At 38.7% G+C, this 25,067-nt stretch overlaps 1 protein-coding gene across 1 annotated transcript in view; it reads left to right on the top strand.

The window, feature by feature from the left end:
* The window catches only part of SYCP1 (synaptonemal complex protein 1), an 83,842-nt gene extending 61,650 nt beyond the window's left edge, over positions 1-22,192 (top strand). The window contains exons 27-32 of the mRNA XM_058176686.1: positions 2,783-2,875; positions 3,238-3,312; positions 4,267-4,293; positions 15,175-15,315; positions 21,880-21,966; positions 22,049-22,192. Of these exons, the coding sequence (XP_058032669.1) occupies positions 2,783-2,875; positions 3,238-3,312; positions 4,267-4,293; positions 15,175-15,315; positions 21,880-21,966; positions 22,049-22,192 (567 nt within the window). The remainder of the gene's footprint in view (positions 1-2,782; positions 2,876-3,237; positions 3,313-4,266; positions 4,294-15,174; positions 15,316-21,879; positions 21,967-22,048) is intronic.
* The last annotated feature ends 2,875 nt before the right edge of the window (positions 22,193-25,067 follow it).

Here is a 25,067-nt window from a genome sequence, read left to right on the forward strand (position 1 = left end):
TTCATGTTTTTGTGACTACGATTCATGACTTTTTTTTGCTAGAAACCTGTGTTTACTTCTGATTTACTTAGGTACAATGGCCTTGCTTAACAACCATGGTGCTCACTGAAGGACTGTGGCACTAAAAAAGTTGTAAAATTGGGCATGATCATGTGGTGTCCCATTTAATGACCAGCACAAATTACAATCATAATTCAGGGCTCAATTCTGGTTGTAAGTTGAAGACTACTACCTTTCCCTACACCTGGCTTTGCAATCTGAGTCTGGAGAATGAGTTTTGATTTTTCTCTCAGAAATTAAGGAAAGCAAAGTCTTATAGGAAGCTTATTACAAATTTCAGGTCCCCTTCACTTTTCATTTCTACTACATGCACTCGCTTTTATCTTTCTGATAGGGAGTTATGAAGGACGGAAAATCTTTTTCACTTACTTTTAATGCCCTGTTCTGAGTCTGTATTTCTATTAGAAAAAGCCATTTATATCTGCTTCTCGAAAGAAGAAATTTACCGTATTTTTCAGAGTATAAGATGCACTTTTTTCCCTCCTAAAAGAGGCTGAAAATTTGGGTGTGTCTTATACTCCGAATGTAGCTTTTTTGAAGCTTTTTTTCAGCCCTAACGTGCTAGCGAGTGAAGTTATCTTTGCCTGTTCCCTCCGACTCTCAGCTGTGCTTTAAGAAGCTTTTTTTCAGTGAAGCTTCCTCTGACTGTCAGTTGTGAAGTTTCTCTTCAGCTCTAACGAGGCGCTAGCAAGTAAAGCAATCTCCGTGGTTTGCCTGCTTTTCTCATTGCTTCTCTCTCCAAAAATCGGTTGTGCTTTAGAAGCTGTTTTTTATCCTCAAGCAGGGGATAAAACCAGTTAACTAATGTGCTGAAGCTAACCAGACTAAGGACGCTAGCCAGATGAATATCTGGTAGGCAGATTTCCCCCTCCTATTCTCCTCCTCAAAAATTAAGCTGCATCTTATACTCCGGTGTGTCTTATACTCTGGTGCGTCTTATATTCTGAAAAATATGGTAATCTAAGCAAGGACCAGTGAATAGTTACTAGAAAGCAAAATGTTATTGCAGAAAATTTAGAGAAAGATGATATTTGAATAGTAAACATTAGCAGTGATGAATAATTATATCCCAAATAGATTAAGCATTTTGAAGTCATTTTTCTTACTTTAATCATTGTTCTGACTATATGAAGAAAACCTTAGCATGTTTTCTGAGCCATCATCTTGAAAAGGAACATAGAATCCTTGAATTATTTCCCCAATTTAAATGTGCCTTCTTATTTGGGAAACAAGCATTGTTTTAGTATGGCACAATCACTCCCACTTCATATTTCATCATTCTTAAGCTGCTATTCCTATGCACATATTCTTTGAAAATATCCTTATTAAACATATGGGTCTTTCTTCCATATATATACTGAGATTGTATATCCTAGATTGTAAATCTCAGTACCTATATGGAAGAAAGACCAATGTATTTAATAAGGATATTTTCAAAGAATATGTGCATAGGAACAGCAGCTTAAGAATGATGAAATATAAGATGGAAAAGATTTGGGCAGGGCAGTTAAATCTCAAGTAATACAGCCAGTGGAACTGTCTGGCTTGTTCTATTGCATTGGGAGAGGTGAAAATTGTTCAGATCTTGGTCTTTCTTTTTCTCTCTACACAGACATCATATAGACATACGTGCATTCACATACTGACATGCAACTCCCATTAGTGTAGCTGCTGTCTCATTTCCAATGTGAGTCAAAATTGCCCTTCTTTATTTTTGCTTATGTACAAGTACCTAATAGTTGCTCTTACACATGTTTGATATTCCCATGTCCCGGCATAAAAAATTAGATAGAATATGTAGTTTCAGTGAGGTGGCCTCTGCCAGCCACAACAGTTTTAGCTGTGAAAGCATACAGCTACTAATCAGAAATGTGATGGTGCATTTGCAGAAGGTTCACCTCTGAAGGCTCCTTTACCTTGCAACCTAGAATGTCCACACAGAAAGTATTCGCTGGCGTAAGAACACCTTTGCCCAACTTAAACATGCCACAGGCTGGTGGTTTCCATTGTGAAAACATGTCTTCAACAAATGTTAAATGTGTCACCTTCAAATCACAGCAACTAAACTGTAGTGAGCTTAAAGAGGAAACAAAGAGAAAATTTGTTCCTTGTGGTCAGTAGGTAAAGAGTTGCTAAAGTGTCTGTATAACTGAAGTCATTTAACTAAGCTGATTTATATTTGAATAATCAAAATCCTATGACTTACAGAACTTACAGAAAGGTTCTTTGTTTCCAATAAGTTTTGATCAGTGATTAATAGAAGTGGCCTTATGAAAAGAGCACTGTTCAGAATGAAGAGAGCAGCAGAATGGCCTTGTCATTTCATTTTGCTACACAGAAGGATCTTAAATGCATGTGCAGCACATTAATAGACACTACTTTTCTTGAAAAGAGACATCTGCTTGGGGCAGATTGACTTCAGTTCAGTACTTCTTACTAAAAAACAAAAGTGATATAATCTTCATAGTAAAAGTTGCTGGTTAAGATAAATCGTGTTTAACCCATGTTATAATGTACATAATTGAAATAATATACAGCCATTTCCCACTCCCTTAATAATTATATCCAAATGCCATATTACTTTTAGTTTGGTTCTTGATATTTCACACAAGGGTCACACACCATGGAGAAAATTTATGAGGTCTCTAAGAGTTGATGATTTGATGGCAATCAGTATGGAATGTAATCCTTTTTTTAACTACTAAATATCTGTTCTGTACAGCACCAATATGATAAAACAGTGGATGAGAAAGACACAGAATTAGAGTTTCATATGACAAAACTGCAAGAACTATCAACAGAAATAGAGTCTTTGGTAAGAATATCTTGTAAGTTATTTTCAGACTTGTGCATTAGATGCAGGTGCTTTAACTTTCTTTTTTTCTGAAGTATTTGCATGGCCATTCTGGCTAGTATTTGGATGAAAGAACATTCAAAAAATTCAGAATAAAACTTCAAGTTTAAAAACTTCCTGATAAATGACAACAACAAATCACTTACATGTTTTTGCTGTGAAAATTACATGGTGGTATGCATGTATTCACCAGAATTTGAGTTAAACTTTGTTTTATAATAGTTTTTTTTCTGCTATATTTTCTCTTTACTGCTTTAAAAAAACTGATGAGTATTTCACAGGATCTGTCCCAACTTTATTTCTCATATAATTGTTATTCTCAGAAAAATGAACTTTCTTGTAAGAAAAGTGAAGTTTTTTCTCTTCAGGAGCAGCTTAAAAGAGAAATTAATGAGAAGGTATGTGTTCTGAACTTACAGTCCAGATATCTGCTGTTCAAATAATAAATTCTTAATATTCTTCCATATGACTAGACACTAAAATATAAATCCTAATTTATTATATTAGCATAAAAGATCTATTTTTTATATTAGCATAAAAAATACCCATTTAAATAAATCTGTATCTGATTTTTAATTACAAGCTAAGTAATATTACATACCTGAAGGAAAAGGTTAGAAAAAAATAAACAGCTTTTTTATTTTTAATAAAAAATAAACATGTTTGAGGGGTACTCTCTGAACTTGATTGTCTTACAGATGTTTCATTACTGAAACTAGGTAATATCATCAGTGCTGCATTGATTATATTATCTAGTTTGGATAATGAAACATCTGCAAAAAAACAACAAAGCTCAGAGAGTACCAAGGACCCCTCTTTCCAACCCTGAGCTACAAATATTCTCCTTTATTGATAAAACATGTCTCTTTAACCTTACTTTTTAATATGGTTACTAAACCAAACTTTATTAAATATATTATGAAGCATACTGTACTCAGTATTGCATATTTTATGGAATACCTTTATTATCCTTTAGATAAATATAGCATCTTCAATGAGTTAATATCAGAAGAAACCTTTTGGAAATTATAGTAATAAATAAATAAATAAAATAAATTGTACAATATGGTCAATAACTTTGAACAATGATTGAGTCAAGGCAAGCCAATTCTCTGCTGACTTAGTTTTAATATTTTTACACAATTAGATACACTGATGGTTACTAATTTTTCCATTCAACTGAATTAGAAAGTTAATGAGGCATATTTATTTATTAAATTTTCATTCGCTAGATTTTCAGTTGAGAGTAGGTATTAAGGTCTTTTCTGAAATTAAACGACTTCTTAATCAAAAGACAAGTTACATATGAAAAAAATCCTTTTACTTGCTTTGTTTTCTTTTTTTACCTTCAGGAGAATCTAGCCAAAGAAGCAAGTCAGGTAGGGAGAGCATGCAGATCATGGCTTTAGAATTCTTTCCAACTTTTTCATAATAGTTTTGTTCAAGATCATATGGCCAGAAGGGAGGGGGCTTTGAACATTTAGGACTTTTTTTCCCTGATCACATTGCTATCTGGTCTGGCTCATTTTTTAATCTTAATCTAATTTGGCTGGCTTCTTCCTTCCAAATCAGATTTAGTTTTGATCTGTTCAGTTTTCAAAGTATGATTGTTCAGTTTTCAGACATAGTCCTACTGATAGACAGGTTTTAAGTTTGACTTTATTGTCATTGTATGTATATACACAGTATACCCATACAATGAAATTCACTTAACACCCAAAGACCAGGCCCAACACACATAACAATCCCTAAACACCCCACCCACCACAAATTCCCCACAGCTCGCTGATGGTGGCCCTTTAGTTCAGAGTCCTTTAAGATAATTTCTTTCCCATAATCTGTTTGGCTGAAAAAGGATAAAAAACATAAAGTGACTTATTATTTGTCAGAATTTCTTATACTTTGAAATAATTTTATCTTAGATGTTAGATTAATTCAAGTTAGTTGAATTTATGTTTTCTTTTTATTCTTTTGTACTGTTCTTACTATATTTAATTTTAGAAACTACAGGCATCACTTGTAAAAAATCCTAAAGCTACTAGTTCAGACTCTCTGTCAGTTAACTCCCAAAAGAACATATGTCAACATTTTATACCTGTTAATGAGACCATAGAATATACAGAGAAGTCTTTGTGGACACCTGCCAAGGTTTGTTCCTTAATAAATTATTTTATTTCTCTTTCATTTATTTTAGGTTTACAAAGACAGTTATTGTGAAGCTGGTTTTCAAATATTAACCATTTGATTTTTAGAGGAAAAATGTTTTTAAAATATTTTTTTATTTTTATTAATTCAAGCCTTTTGTGTACATTAGAGCCATTAAAGCATCAGGCTAGAAATCAGGAGACTGTGAAATCTACTTCTGCCTTAGACACAAAGCTAACTAAGTGACTTTGGAATAGTAACTCTTGCCTTAGGAAGGAGACAGCTGCATATATTTGTAAGAAAACATAAAGGGACAAAAGAAGAGGAACAAGAAAACAAAGAAATAAAAATGGGAGGTAGAATAGAATGCTTACATATGTATTTACATGCATATAAATATAATCTCTAACATAAACATATAGGCGTTACGGAAACCTGGCTGGGCCCCTTGTTGAAATGTGCCCACCGGGCTTCCGTGCATTCCATCAGCCGAGGGCTCAGGGTAGGGGTGGGGGGGTGGCGGTTGTTATTAGAGAGAGTCTAGAGCCGAGGGAGACCACTGTACTGCAGATTGCCGGGTGTGAATCCCTCTTTGTGAGATGGGGTCATAGGTGTCAGATGGGCTTGTTTGTCGCGTACCTGGCTCCTTGCTGCGTGACAGCTGCCCTGCCCGAGCTCCTGGAGGTGCTTGCTGGGGTGGCAGTAGAGACCCCCAGTAGAGACCCCCTTTTAGTCATGGGGGACTTCAACTTGCCATCTTCCGGTTCGTCATCGACAGCAGCTCGGGAGTTCATGGCTTCCAGGACGGCCTTGGACCTGACCCAAGTAGTGGATGGCCCCACTCACATCGGGGGAGGCACACTGGACCTGATTTTTATCTCTGGTCAGTGGTTGAAGGATCTGGACTTGAGGGATGTAGTCACAGAACCTTTGTCATGGTCAGATCACTCTCTCCTTCGCCTGGACTTTCTGACCGCCACTCAACACCGCAGGGAGACGGAACCAATACGTTGGTTCCGTCCCAGGCGCCTGATGGACCCGGAGAGGTTCTGGACGGAGCTTGGGCCGTTTCCTGAGGGTCTGGCTCACGGCACGGCTGAGGAACTAGTTGCGGCCTGGGAACGGGCTGAGGCTGGGGCTTTAGACCGTGTCATGCCTCTGCGGCTTCTGACCCGGCATAGATCCCAACCGGCTCCTTGGTTCTCCGAGGAGCTGAGGGGGATGAAACGCCGGAGAAGACGCCTAGAGAGTTCCTGGAGGTCTAGCCGTTCAGAGGCTGATCGGACACTAGTTAGGTCCTATAGTAGGACCTACCTAGTGGCACTGAGGGAAGCGAGACGTTGCTACGCCTCCTCCCTCATTGCGTCGGCAGACCGCCCAGCCGCCCTGTTTCGGGTGACTCGTTCCCTCCTTCACCAGGGGGAGCGGGATGACCCGTTGCAGGGACGTGCTGAGGAGTTTAACGGTTATCTATACGATAAAATCGTTCAGCTTCGGGACGGTCTGGACCAAAATTGCGACGATTCAGATGGGGCGTCTGAGAGCGGTCTTGTTGATATTATTTGGGATGAGTTTGACCCTGTGGCTCCCGAGGACATGGACAGGTTGCTGGGTAGGTTGAATGCCACCACATGTTTACTGGACCCGTGCCCCTCCTGGTTGGTACTGGCCACTCAGGAGGTGACACGAGGCTGGCTCCAGGCGATTACGAGTGCTTCTTTGTTGGAGGGAGTCTTTCCGGCCGCCTTGAAAGAGGCGGTGGTGAGGCCCCTCCTCAAGAAGCCTTCCCTGGACCCGGCTGTTTTAGGTAATTATCGTCCGGTCTCCAACCTTCGCTTCGCGGCGAAGGTTGTAGAGAGTATGGTGGCATGTCAGTTTCCCCGGCACCTGGATGAAACTGTCTATCTAGACCCATTCCAGTCCGGTTTCCGGCCCGGATACAGCACTGAGACGGCTTTGGTCGCGTTGGTGGATGATCTCTGGAGGGCCAGGGATAGGGGTTGTTCCTCTGCCCTGATCCTATTAGACCTCTCAGCGGCTTTTGATACCATCGACCATGGTATCCTGCTGCGCCGGTTGGAGGGATTGGGAGTGGGAGGCACCGTTTATCGGTGGTTGTCCTCCTATCTCTCCAATCGGTCGCAGTCGGTGTTGACAGGGGGGCAGAGGTCGGCCCCGAGGCGCCTCACTTGTGGGGTGCCGCAGGGGTCGATTCTCTCGCCCCTTCTGTTCAACATCTATATGAAGCCGTTGGGTGAGATCATCAGTGGCTTCGGTGTGAGGTACCAGCTGTACGCTGATGACACTCAGCTGTACTTTTCCACACCGGGCCACCCCAACGAAGCTATCGAAGTGCTGTCCTGGTGTTTGGAAGCCGTACGGGTCTGGATGGGGAGAAACAGGCTCAAGCTCAATCCCTCCAAGACAGAGTGGCTGTGGATGCCGGCATCCCGGTACAGTCAGCTGAGTCCGCGGCTGACTGTTGGGGGCGAGTCATTGGCCCCGATGGAGAGGGTGCGCAACTTGGGCGTCCTCCTGGATGAACGGCTGTCTTTTGAAGATCATTTGACGGCCATCTCCAGGAGAGCTTTTTACCAGGTTCGCTGGGTTCGCCAGTTGCGCCCCTTTCTAGACCAGGATGCCTTATGCACGGTCACTCACGCCCCCGTGACGTCTCGTCTGGATTACTGCAATGGTCTCTACATGGGGCTCCCCTTGAGGGGCACCCAGAGGCTTCAGTTAGTTCAGAATGCGGCTGCGCGGGTGATCGACGGAGCCCCTCATGGCTCCCATGTGACACCTCTCCTGCGCAGACTGCACTGGCTACCTGTGGCCTTCCGGGTGCACTTCAAGGTTTTGGTAACTATCTTTAAAACGCTCCATGGCATAGGGCCGGGCTACTTACAGGACCGCCTGCTGCTATCGAATACCTCTCACCGACCCGTGCGCTCTCACAGAGAGGGACTCCTTAGGGTGCCGTCGGCCAGGCAGTGCCGTTTGGCGACACCCAGGGGAAGGGCCTTCTCTGTGGGGGCTCCCACCCTCTGGAACGAACTCCCCCCAGGACTTCGTCAACTTCCGGACCTCCGAACCTTCCGCCGCGAGCTTAAAACACATCTATTCATCTGCGCAGGACTGGACTAGATTTTAAATTTATATTGGTTTTAATGGGTTTTATTATTTATATTGTTCTTTTTTAAAAAATTGGCTATGTAGAATAAGTTTTTTAATTGTTATTTTATTTTGTATTTATATGTACCTTTTTATCTGCCTATGAACCGCCCTGAGTCCCTAGGGAGATAGGGCGGTATACAAATGTGATAAATAAATAAAATAAATAAATAAATAAATGTTATCATTTTTAAAGAAAAGTATTATTATTGTAGTTGCATAAAATTACACTTACGTGAAGTTTCAAGTATGAATTCAAAAAAATGAAATTTAATATAGGGATGAAGAAATACAAATAAAAATTAAAAATATAGTTTAAAAAATAAGAAAACAAAACTATGTTTACAAGAAAAAGCATTTCAGCAGCCCTCTCCCTTTTGTTATTTTCTCCTTTCCATGAATATTAATAGGTACACATTTTTTATTATTTTTAAACATCTGCAATTATTATTCATTTAGATTCTTTTAATTATGTTTAGATAGTTTCCTTCTTTATCTTCAAAAAAATTTGTGTCTTAATTTGCCTTGTGTTATATATTGTATATAAGGAAGTCATTCCTGCTTAAATGTGGTTTAGACTTACGTTATGAATATATACAGTCAATCCTTCCATCGTCACATTTTCTCTGATTTTGGACTTTCAAATGTTGTATTGTCAGCAAGCTTTTGTTTTCTTTCCCAATGTTGTGCGTGCCAGATTCTTGCCTCTGTCGGCATGTATCTTAATAAATTATGATGCTTTTTCATTTTGCTTTCAACAATCAATATTTGTGGTTTTCACTAAAAATTTATTGTCAGACTTTTCTGAATGCTTTGGTATGTTTTTTCCCTAAAACTTTTGAGTCTTTTTGCATGAGTGCAAAAAATTGTATTTCCAATATTTATTGTATGATCTATCTATTTTGGCAATTATTGCAAGAATTTTATATCATTTTTATAACATATTATACCAATTTTCTGTCATTGTTGTGGCTTAGTGTAAATTAATTTTTTCCATAGTTCCACTGTTATTTCTTTAAAAATAATGTTAGAACATGTTATACCAATTTTTTAAGAATAGAATAGAATTTTTATTGGCCAAGTATGATTGGACACACAAGGAATTTGTCTTGGTGCATATGCTCTCAGTGTACATAAAAGAAGATACGTTCATCAAGAATTCTAAGGTACAACACTTAATGTTAGGTTCGGGAAGTAACGAGGCTGGAGACCAGGGTAGTGACAACAGCTCTTTAATATATGGTGAACCCAGCAACCTGGCTGGGGAAAAACCTCTCCTTATATACTGTTTAACCGGCGGCTTCAACCAATCAGCAACGTGCTTGTTTCCCGCCAAAATATTTAAAGATACATAACACTCCTCCCCTCCCAGAAAACACTTTACCTCTATTTACATATTATTTACATGTTATTTTTCGACGTAGTCACGCAAATAACCTGGGCGTCTCCTGATTCTTTCGGACCTGCGCGGTTCAGTCCTTGGGAGTGGGTTGAGCTGGTCGGAGGGGCTGGTTGCTCCTCCCAGCTTTTTCTCTAGGCCATCCGGCCCTGGATTACTTGCAGACTCTTTTTCTAGGCCATCCGGCCTTGGATTACTTTCAGAGTTTTCCCTGCTGTTTCCATCGGGAACCTGATGGCGTCGCTGGACCTCTGGGAACTCAGCTAAGTCTTGCGCCTCCCCCGGGTTATGGTCAGCTGTGGGTTCAAATAATGACTGGTCATTATCTGTCTCATTTAGCTCGGGTTGTTCGGCTATTCGTTTTCTTATCTGATCTATGTGGCGCCTCCATACTCGGTTGTCTTTTAACTCAACTAAGTATGATTTTGGACCGGTTGCTTTTATGATTTGCCCTGCTAGCCAACTTGGGCCGTCCCCATAGTTGCGGGCCCACACTCGGTCGCCTATGCCCATTTCTCTAGTTTTTTCCAGTTCCCCCTTGTAACCCTCTGGTGTGTAATGGGGATTTAAACGGTCCAGTGGGCACCGGAGCTTCCGTCCCATCAATAATTCGGCTGGGCTTCTGCCTGTAGCAGTGCTGGGGGTTCTGTGCTGAATAGCCAGAAAGAAGTCTATCTTTGTTTGCCAGTCGCCTGGCTTGAGTCTGGACAATGCCTCCTTAGCGCTCCGGACGGAACGCTCTGCAAGGCCATTCGACGCAGGGTGGAAAGGCGCAGAGAGGGCATGTCGGATGCCCTCCTCTGCCAAGTATTCCTCAAACTGGGTTGCCGTGAATTGCGGGCCGTTGTCGGATACTAGCGTGTCAGGCAACCCATGGGTTGCGAATAAGTGGCGCAGGGCTGCGATTACTGCCTCGGCTGTCATGGATTTCATGAGGATGATCTCCAACCATTTAGAGAACGTGTCGACAACCACTAGGAAGGTTTGGCCGTGGAAAGGGCCAGCAAAATCAATGTGGATTCTCGACCAGGGCCCTTGGGGTTTTTCCCATTCCCTGACTGGGGCCGTTGGGGGTAGAGGTCTGGACTCTTGGCAAACCTGGCATTTTCCTACCCTCTCAGCAATTTCTGAGTCCATGAGTGGCCACCAAACATAGCTTCTTGCTAGCCCCTTCATCCTTACGATCCCTGGGTGACCCTCGTGGAGGAGGTCCAATACCCTTTCCCTCAATTTCTCCGGAATCACCACTCGATCGCCCCATAGCAGGCACCCCTTGAGCCGAGAGTTCCCACGTTTTTACAAATTCCTTAAACGCCACCCGCAAGCCACCCTCTTGTACCCAACCGAGTACAGTCCTCAAAGTAATGTCCCGGTATGATGCTCGAGCCACTTCCTTAGATGTGACTGGGCCAGAGTCCAAGAGTCAATTAGCAGGATGGGCGTCCCGAGTGGGGTCTTGATTGCCCTGGTAGTGGGCATCTGCTTAAAGCGTCGCATGCCCACTTCTTTTCGGTCGATGCTGCAGCTTGTAGGAATAAGCGGCTAAGAAGATAGTCCATCGGGTCAATCGTGGCGAAAGTGCCACAGGTGTTGGGCGGTCGCCAGCCAGTATCCTAACAATGGTCTATGGTCCGTAACAATTTCAAAGTCTCTACCAAAAGCGTATTTATGAAACTTTTTACCCTGACACAATTGCTAGCGCTTCCTTATCCAGCTGGCTATAGTTCCTCTCTGAGGAGGACATCGTTCTGGAGTAAAGGCTATAGGGGCTTCTGTGCGTTTGAAGTCTGTGGCTGAGCACAGCCCCACCCGTAAGGAGGCATCGCAAACCAGTACTAATGGCAATGAGCTACGATACTGAATCAAGAGGCTATCGCTGGAGAGTAGGTTTTTTACTGCTTCGAAAGCCCTAGCTTCCGACTTTCCCCAAGACCAAACAGTATTCTTTCCCAGAAGCTTATGCAGCGGCTCAGCAACAGTCGCTTTGTTTTTTAAAAAGACCGCGTAAAAATTCACTAGCCCCAGGAATGCCTGTAGCTCTGTTTTGTTTTTGGACGCTGGAGCCTTTCTGATTGCCTTGACCTTGCTCTCAGTGGGGTGAATTCCTTTCTTGTCTATTCGGTAGCCCAAGAACTCGACGGATTCTACCCCTATCTGGCATTTGTTCACTTTAACCTTTAGTCCGGCTGACCGGAAAATGCCCAGAACTTTTCTTAAACGCTCCCCCAATTCCTCTAAATTTTCGGCTGATATCAATACATCATCGAAGTAGGGGACTACCCCTGGGAGCCCTTGCAGAAGTCGTTCCATTAAGTTTTGGAACAGCCCCGGTGCCACACTCACCCCAAATTGTAATCGAGTACACTTGAACGCACCTCTGTGTGTTACAATTGTTTGGGCTTCGGCTGTGTTGGCGTCTACGGGCAGTTGTTGATAGGCTTGAGCCAAGTCTAACTTTGCAAAGACTTGCCCTTGTCCCAACGAGTGCAGCAAGTGTTGCACCACGGGAACCGGGTAAGCGCTTTTCTGTAAGGCTTTGTTTAATGTCGCCTTGTAGTCAGCGCAGATTCTAACTGACCCATCTGGTTTGACTGGGGTGACGATTGGTGTCTCCCACTTTGCGTGATCAACTGGCACCAGAATCCCCTGATTTATGAGCTTATCTAGCTCCTTGTCAATCTTAGGTTTCAGGGCAAAAGGGACTCTCCTTGCCTTTAACCTAATGGGGGCTACCTGGGGGTCTAAGTTGAAGGAAATAGGGGTCCCCTTGTACTTGCCCAGGCAGTCCTTGAAGACATCTTCGAACTCGTTCATGAGAGTGTCTTTTAGGTTACAGTCACTTCTGTAGATGCCAGTCACTCCCATGCCCAGTGCACGAAACCAGTCTAGTCCCAACAAACTAGGCAGGGTCCATTCGACGATCGGGATGGGCAGGGTCTTCTTGTGTGGTCCGTACTCGACTCGGACAGACGTGGTCCCTCGAACAGGGATGCGATTCCCTTGGTAGTCGTGGACTCGTAGCCGTTGTGTTTGCAGGTGGCGCTTCGCGACCGATGGCAACGCCTTCGCCAAAGTGTCCCAGGACATGATGGTGATCGCTGACCCGGTGTCCACTTCTAGTCGGCACGGCACTCCTTCTATTTTGGGCTTGGTGAAGATTTTCTTCTCCACCCGGGTTGAGGCGCGGCCTATGATCACCGTCGTTTGATTCGAGTTCGCGCCTTTTTTGTTTGAGCCAATCACGGGTCGCCTTGCCGATCCCGCGCTCTGATTGGCCGATTTGAATTTTCGGCGGGAAGGTTGGGGAGCTCGACAGACTTGAGCTAGGTGCCCCTTCTTCTCGCACCGCCGACATGTAGCGTCCTTGAACTTGCAGTGTTGACGCTGGTGTTGACCTCCGCAACTTCCGCATTCGTCCCGGTCTTCTTTGTCGCGTTTCTCGGTTCGACAAACCCCTTCCTCATCCTCACCGTCGGATTCGGTTTGGATCTCTTCTTGGTGCACCGGGGTTGACTTTGAACTCGCCTTCGGTGCGAGTGGCTTTTGCAGGGTCTCAGCCGCTTGGGTGGACATTTCATGCGCTCTGGCTTCGTCCAGGGCGTTTGCCAGCGTTAGATTGCTTTTTGATAGCAGTCGCCTCCGCAAACGCATGTCTCTGACCCCCCGGATGAGTTGCTCCAGCAGCGCCTCGTCTAGGTCTCTGTACCCACAGTCTTTGGAGGCTTTCCGCAGGGCGGCCATGTAGTCGCCGATGGATTCGCCCTCTAGCTGTCGGCGCTCTCCAAATTCAAAACGCCGCACGTATTTGGACGGCGTTGGCGAAATGGTTTTTAGCAGGGTTTGCAGAGTTTGCCACGATACCGATTGTACCGGCATTGGCTCTGCCAGGGCTTCCGCGATGTCGATGACCTCGGGACCGCAGTGGCTCAAGAAGTATGCCCTTTTGCGGTTGTCTGGAACTCCTTGCAGTTCGTTTGCTTCTAGAAAGCTTTCGAAACGGGTCATGTACGTTCCCCATTTCTCTCTAGCTGGGTCAAACGGCGCGGGCGGAGTGCAACTGGCCATCTCCGCGTTTCTGCCCTGTGTTTGCTGGGTTCGGTTCTTCCGTGCTTCAGCTCGGTTCTGGTTCTCCTTAGCCTCGAGATCCCACCTTCGTCGCCAGTGTTAGGTTCGGGAAGTAACGAGGCTGGAGACCAGGGTAGTGACAACAGCTCTTTAATATATGGTGAACCCAGCAACCTGGCTGGGGAAAAACCTCTCCTTATATACTGTTTAACCGGCGGCTTCAACCAATCAGCAACGTGCTTGTTTCCCGCCAAAATATTTAAAGATACATAACACTTAATGATAGTCATAGGGTACAAATAAGCAATCAGGAAACAATCATTTTCTCTCATGTTGTGGCTTGGTGTAAATTGTACTATCTTTTTCCATAGTTCCACTGTTATTTCTTTAAAAATTTACACTCATTTTATCATTTTAAATTTGTTTTGTCTTTATGTTTTATATAATGTTGGCATATGTAATCATCTCTTTCTTATCTTAATTATCCTTGAGATAAAAAATATTTGAAGATGATGATGATGCTAGTTGTAAAATTGTTGGACTTTCAAGGGATTTCAATTTTTTAAAGAATTTTATTAAATTTCAAAAAAAGAGATAAAAATGCAAAATTACAATCAAAGAGAAAAGATGGGCAATGGAATAACAAGGAAAGCTTTAAAAAATAAAATAAAAAAACATCAAAAATAACAAAAAAGGATTACTTCCAACATTCTTCAATAGATATAGTTGTACAATAAAATTCACTTTAACAAAAAAAAGATACAAAACTAAAAATATAATGATATATATACTAAAAAAATCATTTAATAATTGTAACAGTATATAATACCATAATCAATCTGAATTAAATATATAACCCATACATACATCATTTAATAATTGTAACAATATATAATACCATAATCAATCTGAATTAAATATATAACCCATACATACATCATATTATGAATTCCAAAAATAATCATAATATTACTAGATTACTAATTAAGTACTATATGTGTGTTTTAATTAGTATAATTAAAGTTTTAATTATACTAATTAAATAGTATAATTTAATACTAATTAAATTAATTAGAAATTAAAAACCAATAAATTACCAATTAAACACACACATACACACATAAATTATATAGTATAATGTAATATGACCGTAGATACTCCTCAAAGGGTTTAAGGAATAGTAAAGTACATATTTGAGCGTTTTTCCATGGGGGGCAGTCTTTCTGGGATTATTACTTTTGACTTATTAAGATATTCCATATCTTCTCCATAGAGTTCAAGACCTCTGTTTATGCTCAAACAAAAATGTTAATGTGCTATTACCTTGTTGAATCATTTTAGATGCCTTCCCTCATAAACTATAACAAATTGCATCAAGTGAGACATTTAACATTATGCTGCTTAAAAGGTTTTAAGAACCTCTTACTGTTTAGCGATTAAAAGCCATCATAACTTGTTTCTAATATTTTATTTTACATAGACATATACTGTAAAGACACCACCAAAATCTAAACTGCTAAGAGAAAGCACCAATTTGGTTTCAGAAGGAAGAAAAAAGAAAAGAAAAGTTATTTTGGAATTGGATTCTCGGTCAGACAGCTCTGAGAACACTGATCTCCTGGTATTAATTTAAAAATTACTCTATCTTTTTATTGAAATGGCTTGAAATATGTACAAAAGTAATTTTATTAATGATAAATAGAATAGAATAGAATTTTATTGGCCAAGTGTGATTGGACACACATGGAATTTGTCTTGGTGCATATGCTCTCAGTATACATAAAGAAAAGATACCTTCATCAAGGTACAACACTTACAAAATTGATAGTCATAGGGTACAAATTTAACACTTAATGATACAACACTTAATGATAGTCATAGGGTACAATAAGCAATCAGGAAACAATCAATATCAATATAAATCATAAGAATACCAGCAACAAAGTTACAGTCATACAGTCATAAGGGAGGGAGATGGGTGATGGAACCGATGACAAGATTAATAGTGCAGATTTAGTAAATAGTTTGACAGTGTTGAGGGAATTATTTGTTTAGCAGAGTGATGGCCTTCGGGGAAAAACTGTTCTTGTGTCTAGTCGTTCTGGTGTGCAGTGCTCTATAGCGTCGTTTTGAGGGTAGGAGTTGAAACAGTTTATGTCCAGGATTTGAGGAATCTGTAAATATTTTCACAGCCCTCTTCTTGATTCGTGCAGTATACAGGTCCTCAATGGAAGGCAGGTTGGTAGCAATTGTTTTTTCTGCAGTTCTAATTATTCTCTGAAGTCTGTGTCTGTCTTGTTGGGTTGCAGAACCAAACCAGACAGTTATAGAGGTGCAAATGACAGACTCAATAATTCCTCTGTAGAATTGGATCAGCAGCTCCTTGGGCAGTTTGAGCTTTCTGAGTTGGCGCAGAAAGAACATTCTTTGTTGTCCTTTCTTGATGATGTTTTTGATGTTAGTTGTCCATTTTAGATCTTGCGATATGGTAGAACCTAGAAATTTGAAGGTTTCTACTGTTGATACTGTGTTGTCTAGTATTTTGAGAGTTGGAAGTATGGAAGGGTTTCTCCTAAATTCTACCACCATTTCTACGGTTTTGAGTGTGTTCAGTTCCAGATTGTTTTGGTCGCACCGCGAGGCTAGTTGTTAGACTTCCCGTCTTATGTGGATTCATCATTGTCTCGAATGAGACCGATCACTGTTGTGTCATCTGTGAACTTCAGTAGTTTAACAGATGGATCGTTGGAGATGCAGTCATTGGTATACAGAGAGGAGAGAAGAGAAGTGGGGAGAGCACACAGCCCTGGGGGGGCCCTGTGCTAATTGTACAGCTATCTGATGTGATCCTGCTTAGCTTCACCTGCTGCTTCCTGTTTGTTAGGAAGCTTGTGATCCACTTACAAATCTGTTCAGGTACCTGTAGCTGGTTTAGCTTAGTTAGAAGAGTGTCTGGAATGATGGTATTGAATGCTGAACTAAAGTCTACAAAGAGGACCCTTGCATAGGTCTTTGGAGATTCAAGATGTTGTAGGATGTAGTGCAGAGCCATATTAACAGCATCATCTGTCGATCTATTTGCTCAGTATGCAAATTGCAAGGGGTCTAACAGTGGATCCGTGATGGTTTTCAAGTGGGACAGCACTAGCCTTTCACAGGTTTTCATGACTACAGATGTTAAAGCAAGTGGTCTGTAGTCAATCAGTTCCTTGATGGTGAGCTTTTTCGGCACTGGGATGATGGTAGAGCATTTGAAGCAAGAAGGAACATAGCACATCTCTAGTGATTTATTGAAGATACGGGTGAAGATGGGGGCCAATTGATCAGCACAGACTTTTAAGCAAATTATAAATTATAAATGAAATGAAAATGTTTAAAAATTGTAAGTTTTTAGGTATAGATGATATGACTGGAAAAATGTAAATATATAAGATGGTTGTTTTGGGGCTAGAGAATATTTTGTTGACTCTCAACTTGCTTATTAACTACTAGATAGTAAAATATTGCCAACATAGTAAGAAAGACTAGAAAGTACAAGCAATTTACTTCAGAGATTCCATAGTAGCTTCTTTGCTTCTGGTTTGTTGATTTTTTCCCATTGATGGATTCACTTTATTGTAATTTTTTTTGCAAGCCCTATTGCATTGTTTGAGAAGGGGGTGATGCATTAACAATATAATAGGAAAATATGATGAAAAACACAAAGGACATGTAAGATCAAAACAAGGAAATGATGTAGAAAGAGCTTGGGCTTGCAGAATAATGTCAAAGGTGAACAACTTAAACTAGAAGATTTGCTATAGTGCAACAAGATAAGTACATTCAATTTAAATTCTTATGCCTCTCTTAATAATCCGCAGTATTATTCAGGGAGAGTGAAGCACTTGTATCTTTTGAGGACGGGATACAATTAGAAGATGGGGAGGATATGAATATATGAGAGTTGAGGTTTCTTGCCCTGGCATTGATATTGATTTGATGTATCATATGAATAAAAAATACAAAACTTCTCAAGGAAAGTGAGCTCGCAATATAGAGATGACAAAGACTGGAAAAACGAATCATTTTGAGACAGTTATTACATTACCTTGACCTGAGTAGAAACTTTCCTTGCCCAAACAAAACTATGGTGCAGATTACTGCAAGTGAGATGAATGGGAGCAGATAAAATTCTTTTCACCCAGCCTTTTTGATGAAAAATTAACCAAAGTGACCTAATGGACAATTAGCAGTTCTAATCTATTCTGGATATAAAACAAATATAATATTTAAATGCCCTTTCTTCTTGCAGGAAAGATAGAGATTAGGGGTGTGGGAGTTGGCAGAGGGAAAAAGGTTTAAATTATTCCTGAACAGGCTTTTAAATATATTGATATTCACCCTCTTCTAAAGGGGCAGTATTCTATTTGAGGCAGAAGGAACCAATGGCAATTGGAAAAGTGCATCAAATAGATTACTTTCCAAAAGAAGATAAGCTGGTATAAGGAATCAGATTCAAAGTCAGATCTAACTAAGCATGAATTCCAGGAACAAATAAGGGAGGGACAGCCAGACTGGAGATGAGAGGAAAGGGAGAAAAATATTTCCAATCCAACCTTTATCAACTTGTTCTTACCTGAACCAAAATAAATCTTTTATTTATTGGAAATAGTAAAGGGCTCATTAACAGCAGCTGCTATTTCCAATTAATCATTTAAAACTTTAATCCCAATAAATTATAAAAAGTGGCACAATACTTAACTAAAGGTCAGTGAGAAAATAGATCAGAAGACAAAATCAGGTTAATAAGGGAATTAAAAGGATTTAGTTCTTAATTGGTAGCTAAAGATGGAAAGTAAACAAGTATAATAGAAACTTTCCCAGAGGAAAAAAGTGAGGCAGTAGACACAAACAGATGATACTGAGTTCCTTCTTAAAGATCTAATATTGCATATCAAAGGAATATTGAAGGCTATGATTGAAAATCTGTTGGGAAAAGTGCTGCTTAAGTAGAAGATAAATAAATATCATATTATACATGGATGATGTTGCCATTTATTTCAGAACACCTACTGAACGAAGAACTCTTAAAGTCCTTTCATGCATGATTCTGTAAAAAGAAATTGGGCATTAATCACAAATTATTAAAATTACATTTTTGCCAGAAAATCTGGTGAATAGATGGCATCTAAGTATCTGGCAATGGCATTTCATTTTTATGGAAATAAGAAAACACATACAATATATTTTTTCCAACATGTGTAGAGAACTGCAACTATAAATCGTCAATTCTTGAGATCCAAATGTAATAATTATATCGCAGCTTCCTTTAATACATTTCAAGGAATGCACATATATTTTAAATCGCTGATTGCTGAATTTTTAAGCTCAGAGATTCAGATGTGAAGATATGTTCCTAAAACAGTTTTGTCTTGATGCAGACATGATGAAAACATAGGCAAGAATATGGTTATTTTAAGCTCAGACTTGAATCTGTGACCTCAAAAATGCTATTTAAACTCATCCTTTTTTCCTACGTAGTTAGCCCATTTCATCCTTGATGGTGATTTCCAATTTACATGGAATATAATATTAATGTTGAAATTAACACTCTTAGGTTTTCTCCTGCTAACCTATTCTCTTTCTTAGGGAAAGGTTTGTACAATGGTGTAGTACTGATTCTAAACACTAGGCAGCAATGTGTTCTACCTCGTGTGCCCAATTTCCTCTGAAAATTGGAAATGTTTAATATTGACAGCACTTTGCTCCAGCAGTTAGAAGTTCCAAAGTATAGAATGCTTTTATATTGTTGTGTTTAAAATATTTTCCTTCCACAATTGCAGAGGAGAAATACAGGAAAATCCTAGTGTGTTTCCCCAAAAATAAGACCTTGTCTTATATTTTTTTGAACCCTGTTATATAAAAAATTGTGTATTAATTTGATCTTCTTGATATTGTTAAGATTACCAGAGTACAAATGCTATTATAATGCCTCAGTAACATGTAAAGTTGCTTCCTTTTATGTTGCAATTTACAAAACTTTCCAAAAACTGATTAGGAATAAAAATTGTGTAAGCTATGAAATAATGTTTGATATTTTAGAAATTAAAGCTGACTTGATATTAAACACCTGATTGCTTTTAGACATTTAGTGCAGTATAACCATCATTATTGTCTATGTAGTTCAGTGTTCTTTTCTCTATAGTTGGCTAACCAAATACATGTATCTTTGGAATCCCTCCAGCAGGTATTGGTGGAGACAGTAACTAACAAAAACTCCCAAAATTTGGAAATAATTTTCCAGATTTATGAAATAAATGGTTAGCTTACACATATATGTACTACTACTATTACTACTACTACTACTACTACTACTACTACTACTACTACTTATTATTATTATTATTATTATTATTATTATTATTATTATTATTCAATTTATTCATTAAACATGAAAGTCAGTCAACTGGACATTTAAAAACGTGTCACAAATGCCATTGACTGGTGCTAATGGCTGATACGGGTTGCTGCCAGAGTCCTAGTATCTCCTTAAAATATACAATGTTCCAAGTAGCGCAGTTTTTTGCAGTTCTGCTGGCGTTACTGCAGGAAGCTGCAGTTTCTTGATGTGTTTTGTAAAATTCTTGGACATAGTACCGTATTTTTATTATTAAATTTATTTGCCATCTATCTTGACATGGGGTTACCCTAGGTGGCTCACAAATATAAAAAACATAAAAACAAAAAAGTTTAAACAAAGCAAAAGTAAAACAGAACAATAAAATAACCAAGGAAAAAGAAAACAAAGAAAATACATCAATATGATTAATAGAAAAGGATGTGCATGTTAAGGGCAGAGAACAGGGGAGGGAAGATGGCATCTACTATCAATGTAGCAGCCACCTCCAGAGTTGAACTTCCCCTTTGGGTCCCTAGGCCAACTTGCAGAGCCAGGTATTTAGGCTCTTATGGAATGATAGGTTGGGAGCAGATCTTAACCCTGGAGAGCAAGATGTTCCAAAGCATGGGTGCTTGGAAGAAGTCAAGAGTTCTTTGACTGAAGGAATTTGCAGTAGGCCCTCTGTGCTGGCCCAGGTAGGATAGGCTAGACTTAACAGGACAATATGATTCATATGTATCTTCTTGAAAGTTTTATATTTGGTTATCTAGAAAGTATTCAGATAAATTGTCAAATTAATTTATTAGGGTTGCATAGTGCAGGTGTCTTCCATTAATGTCCATGCAAGAAGGAACAGCTTTGCTGTGGCTGTAGGGAGTAAACATGCCTCCTAAAATGCTGTACATAGCTCTGTTTCTTGTAGGATGCATTGGATTTTCATTTGGAAATTACTTTTCCAATATCTAAGGGTGGTCATTCACACTCATTGAATTAAGTGAAATGGAATCTGTCTTTATGTAATAAAAGGATGGCCAACTGGGCATATATTTTATTCTTCAGTGCTATAGGATTCCACTTAATGATTTGATACTTGATACTACGGTATTAAAATTCCCAATTAATTTATCTGGAGTTCCTTCCAGACTTCTTTTAAGCATTCAATGTTTTCCTCCAAACGTTTCTAAAACGTTTGTTTTTGTATTTGTTCTTGATTTTAATGGTACTTGTTTACTTTTCTCATTTATAAATGTCATGCTGCCTAATTAGACTGCTAAGACTTTTATTAACTGATTTCACAGAATGAAATATTGTTTAGAAAACTGGATTTCTAAACAATGTTCACCAACTGCCTGAATCATATATTCCAGGAATATTGGCATATAATTAGGTTACTTTTGATTACAGATTTGAGGAACTTACTCATTGTAATATATATTTCATGTCCACATTTTTATTTCCTATACACAGAAGCCCTACATTAATACTGTAAAAGCAAAAAACCCCAAAATTTTCCCCCCACCATCGACTAATATAGCTTCCTTCTATAATGCTTCAGAAGCAACAAGGGCAATGGAGATTACTATGGAGGAGATGACAAAGAATAGGTCTCCTTTCCTTCTAAGAATTTAGATCACATTCTTTGTGAACTGAGAGGGAGAGAGAGAAAGAATAGTACATTTTAATGGCTAATACAACACGTTAAATTAGATATAATTTAGTTTTTGCAGGATGTAATATATAATGAAACATGAAAGAAGGGATTCAGTAGATGCAAATATTTAATTTTAACTATTATTTTTCCCCAAGAGTATTGTAACAGAACAAGAAATGTTTAAAAAGCTGAATAAAGACTATTCAGAATCTTCTCATCTATGCATCAGGACACCAAAACAGGTATTTTAGTAATTTCCTGGAAGCCAAATTTGACCTCAAAATGACTATTTACCAAATACTAAGTCAAGTATTTTATCTATAGATTCAAGCTCCATCTATTCTGAAAACTCCAGGATCTTCAATGAAACTTGCCACTGTAAGAAAGATGCAAGAGGCAGGATGGACTGCAATCTCCAAAATCGACAGAAGAAAAAAAATGAAAGAAGCTGGAAAGCTCTTTATTTAAATCAAATCTTTTTTTTCTTTTTAGAAGAATTAATAGTTTAGTTAGATAATATATTTATATTCAAAGTTACTTTTCTATTAATATTGTGTGAAGCCTCAGTAGGCATATAGATTGACATGCCCTTTGAAACTGTTTTGCAAAGTGGATCCCAATCCCTAATCCTAATCTCAATAAGGGCTAGACATGTTGAAGAGGCCACTACTGTGTCTATTGTTTTGCAACATACTGTATTTCTAATGATATTTACAGTGAAGCCCATCTCATTGCCTGCATTGGAATGAAATACTCTGGTGATCAGAGTCAATATTGCTCTGCAAAGCAGCTCTGCTTCACACATGTTTACTTTGTATATTTTGTTTCAGTAACATTCATTTTTATAGTAATGTATCCCAATTCTTTTGAAAATACTTTATATATTGAACACATCTCTTAAAAGCTTATCTTATAGAGCAACCCATTTCTTGTAGCTACAGTTATATGTGGGAAGAATACACATCCATCCCTTAAGGATTTCACTTGTGTAAGAACAATAATTAGTAAGCAGAAGTAATAACCCATACTTCCTCAGTAGAAAAGCGAAGCAAGATTTCTTCCCTTAACCCTTTGTTACCTTCCCATATATTCTACAGGTAGAAATTACTGTAAGCAAATATGAATGTTACCATTATTAATATTATTGAAAATATAGTTTAAAGAATTAAAGGTTCACGTTATTTACATAAGTACAGTACTATAATTGAAACAGTCTCAAACTGAGAAGTTTTTCGAAGTGGGAAGCAAAATATTATTAATTGTTACTGAAAATGCATTGTGGTAATAAAATTATTTTATTTTCTGACACTGAGTTAAGTCATATTCCTAATTAGCACAAGGATTTAAATGTCTTGTTAGCTACATCCCAAAACACAGTCCTTTATAGCTTTCCTAGTGATGTTTTCATAAAATGGGATTAAGATTCAAGTGTTTTTTTCCTAGGAAAATAAATCAATCTAAATTGCTTAGGTTGTATTAAAGGGTGATAATTTTGAAGTATATCATCTTCATACCACATCGTGCTAAGATTAAATTAAATTCTTGATACATCTTGATGCAGACTAGCACTGATGATGTTACCTCGTTTGGGTAATGAAACATCTGCAAGAATTCAAACCAGCTCAGAGAGCACCAAGGACTCCTCATGTCAACCCTGAGCTACAAACGTTCTCATTTATTAGTGATGCATTTTCATTGTCAACACATAATTTTGGGACCTGTCTCATCATTTTTGGACAATTAAAAACATTCTGACGCTACAAATGTGACTTCTCAAGCAGCATTAATGTTCATTGTTAAAGTTTTAAGCAAACTACACCATTGGAAAAATAGTATAGATACAAATAAGAATTACAATCTTTATTCAGTAAAGCATTTTAAATTCAGAATATCCATAGTCAATAATCAATATTCATGCTAGATTACAAAAAGTAAAGTGTGATCAAAACAACAAAAATATTACTGTAAAAAGAAACTTATTTGAATCCAACAGTTGCCCATGTTTTCCACTTCTCCCAGTACAACTAAATTCATCCTGAGGTTTTCCAAAGTCAAGTAGCCAGAACTCCATGTGTTTTAAAGTTAAAATATAAATGAGTCTTGTACATGAGATTAGAATAGAATAGAATAGAATAGAATAGAATAGAATAGAATAGAATAGAATAGAATAGAATAGAATTTTTAATTGGCCAAGTTTGATTGGACACACAAGGAATTTGTCTTGATGCATATGCTCTCAGTGTACATAAAAGAATACATTCATCAAGAATCATAAGGTACAAGATACATAAGTATCAAATCTTAAAGGAGCATCTTAATGATGCAAAGATGATGAATGTTAGGCGCGAAGGAAAGGAATATAAATTTGAACTGTTTGATCAGAGTTAAAACAAATACTACATTCTGGGAATCCTTTCTGGATTTTTTACTGATTCAGGACAGAAATTGTAATGACATTTGGATTTGTGAATGGATAAAGTTTGAGATGCAGAAAGAAGTGATTTCTATAATGTAATATCAAGGGGGGCAGAGAAATACTAAGTTGCTTGTACTTATATAGAAATTACTTCAACTTTTTTGTTTTTTCTCTTTTTTCTGCACTTTTAATCTCTATTTGCTTCTTTTCAGTTTGTTTTATTTTTTACTATTAAAATCTTTAATATTTATTTTTTTTAAAAAAAAGAAAAATCAATACGTTAAAGTACTGATAATAAAATCATTCTTTAGCAAAAAGAATATTTGATTTAAAATACATTCAACTGGTTCAATGAAGTAATAGACAGTCAGTGCTACTTAATTTTAAAACTCAAAAAATGGCCTCAATCTTTGAATGTTGAATTTTCTTTCAGCCTTAACATTAAAGTTAGTTTACATAATATTCATATTGTTTAAAATACATATTTTGATCTCTTACATTTTCATATATATTGTCTTAACACGGTGCCTGTACGGTGAAAACCTGGTGAGTCTCAAAGCTTGTCTTGGAAGCCGGGATGCTCACACCTTGGTCCCATCTCCTGCTTTGAGTTAGTGGCTTGGTAGTTTTCACTGCCACTATCTAACTTTTGGGGAGTATCTGACTTGTGTTGTCTTCTTGGAAGTAAAAATCAGGAGTGGCAACTGTTTTCCTAATATGACTTCTAATTGTAGTTTAAAGTTGTATGACTAAGGGTTTCATTCCTTCTTTCAGAAGCAGACCTATCCTCACTAGGAAGAAGGGAGGGAGGGAAATTTTAATTCAAACTTTTCCTATTGTGCTTATCTGCTACAAATATAAAAATTAAAACAAAATGGAGCCAAAGTCAACTTAATATTTTAGAATTCCAGATTGTATATAAACAGT

Source organism: Ahaetulla prasina, chromosome 3, assembly GCF_028640845.1.
Source record: "Ahaetulla prasina isolate Xishuangbanna chromosome 3, ASM2864084v1, whole genome shotgun sequence".
Classification (NCBI taxonomy): domain Eukaryota; kingdom Metazoa; phylum Chordata; class Lepidosauria; order Squamata; family Colubridae; genus Ahaetulla; species Ahaetulla prasina.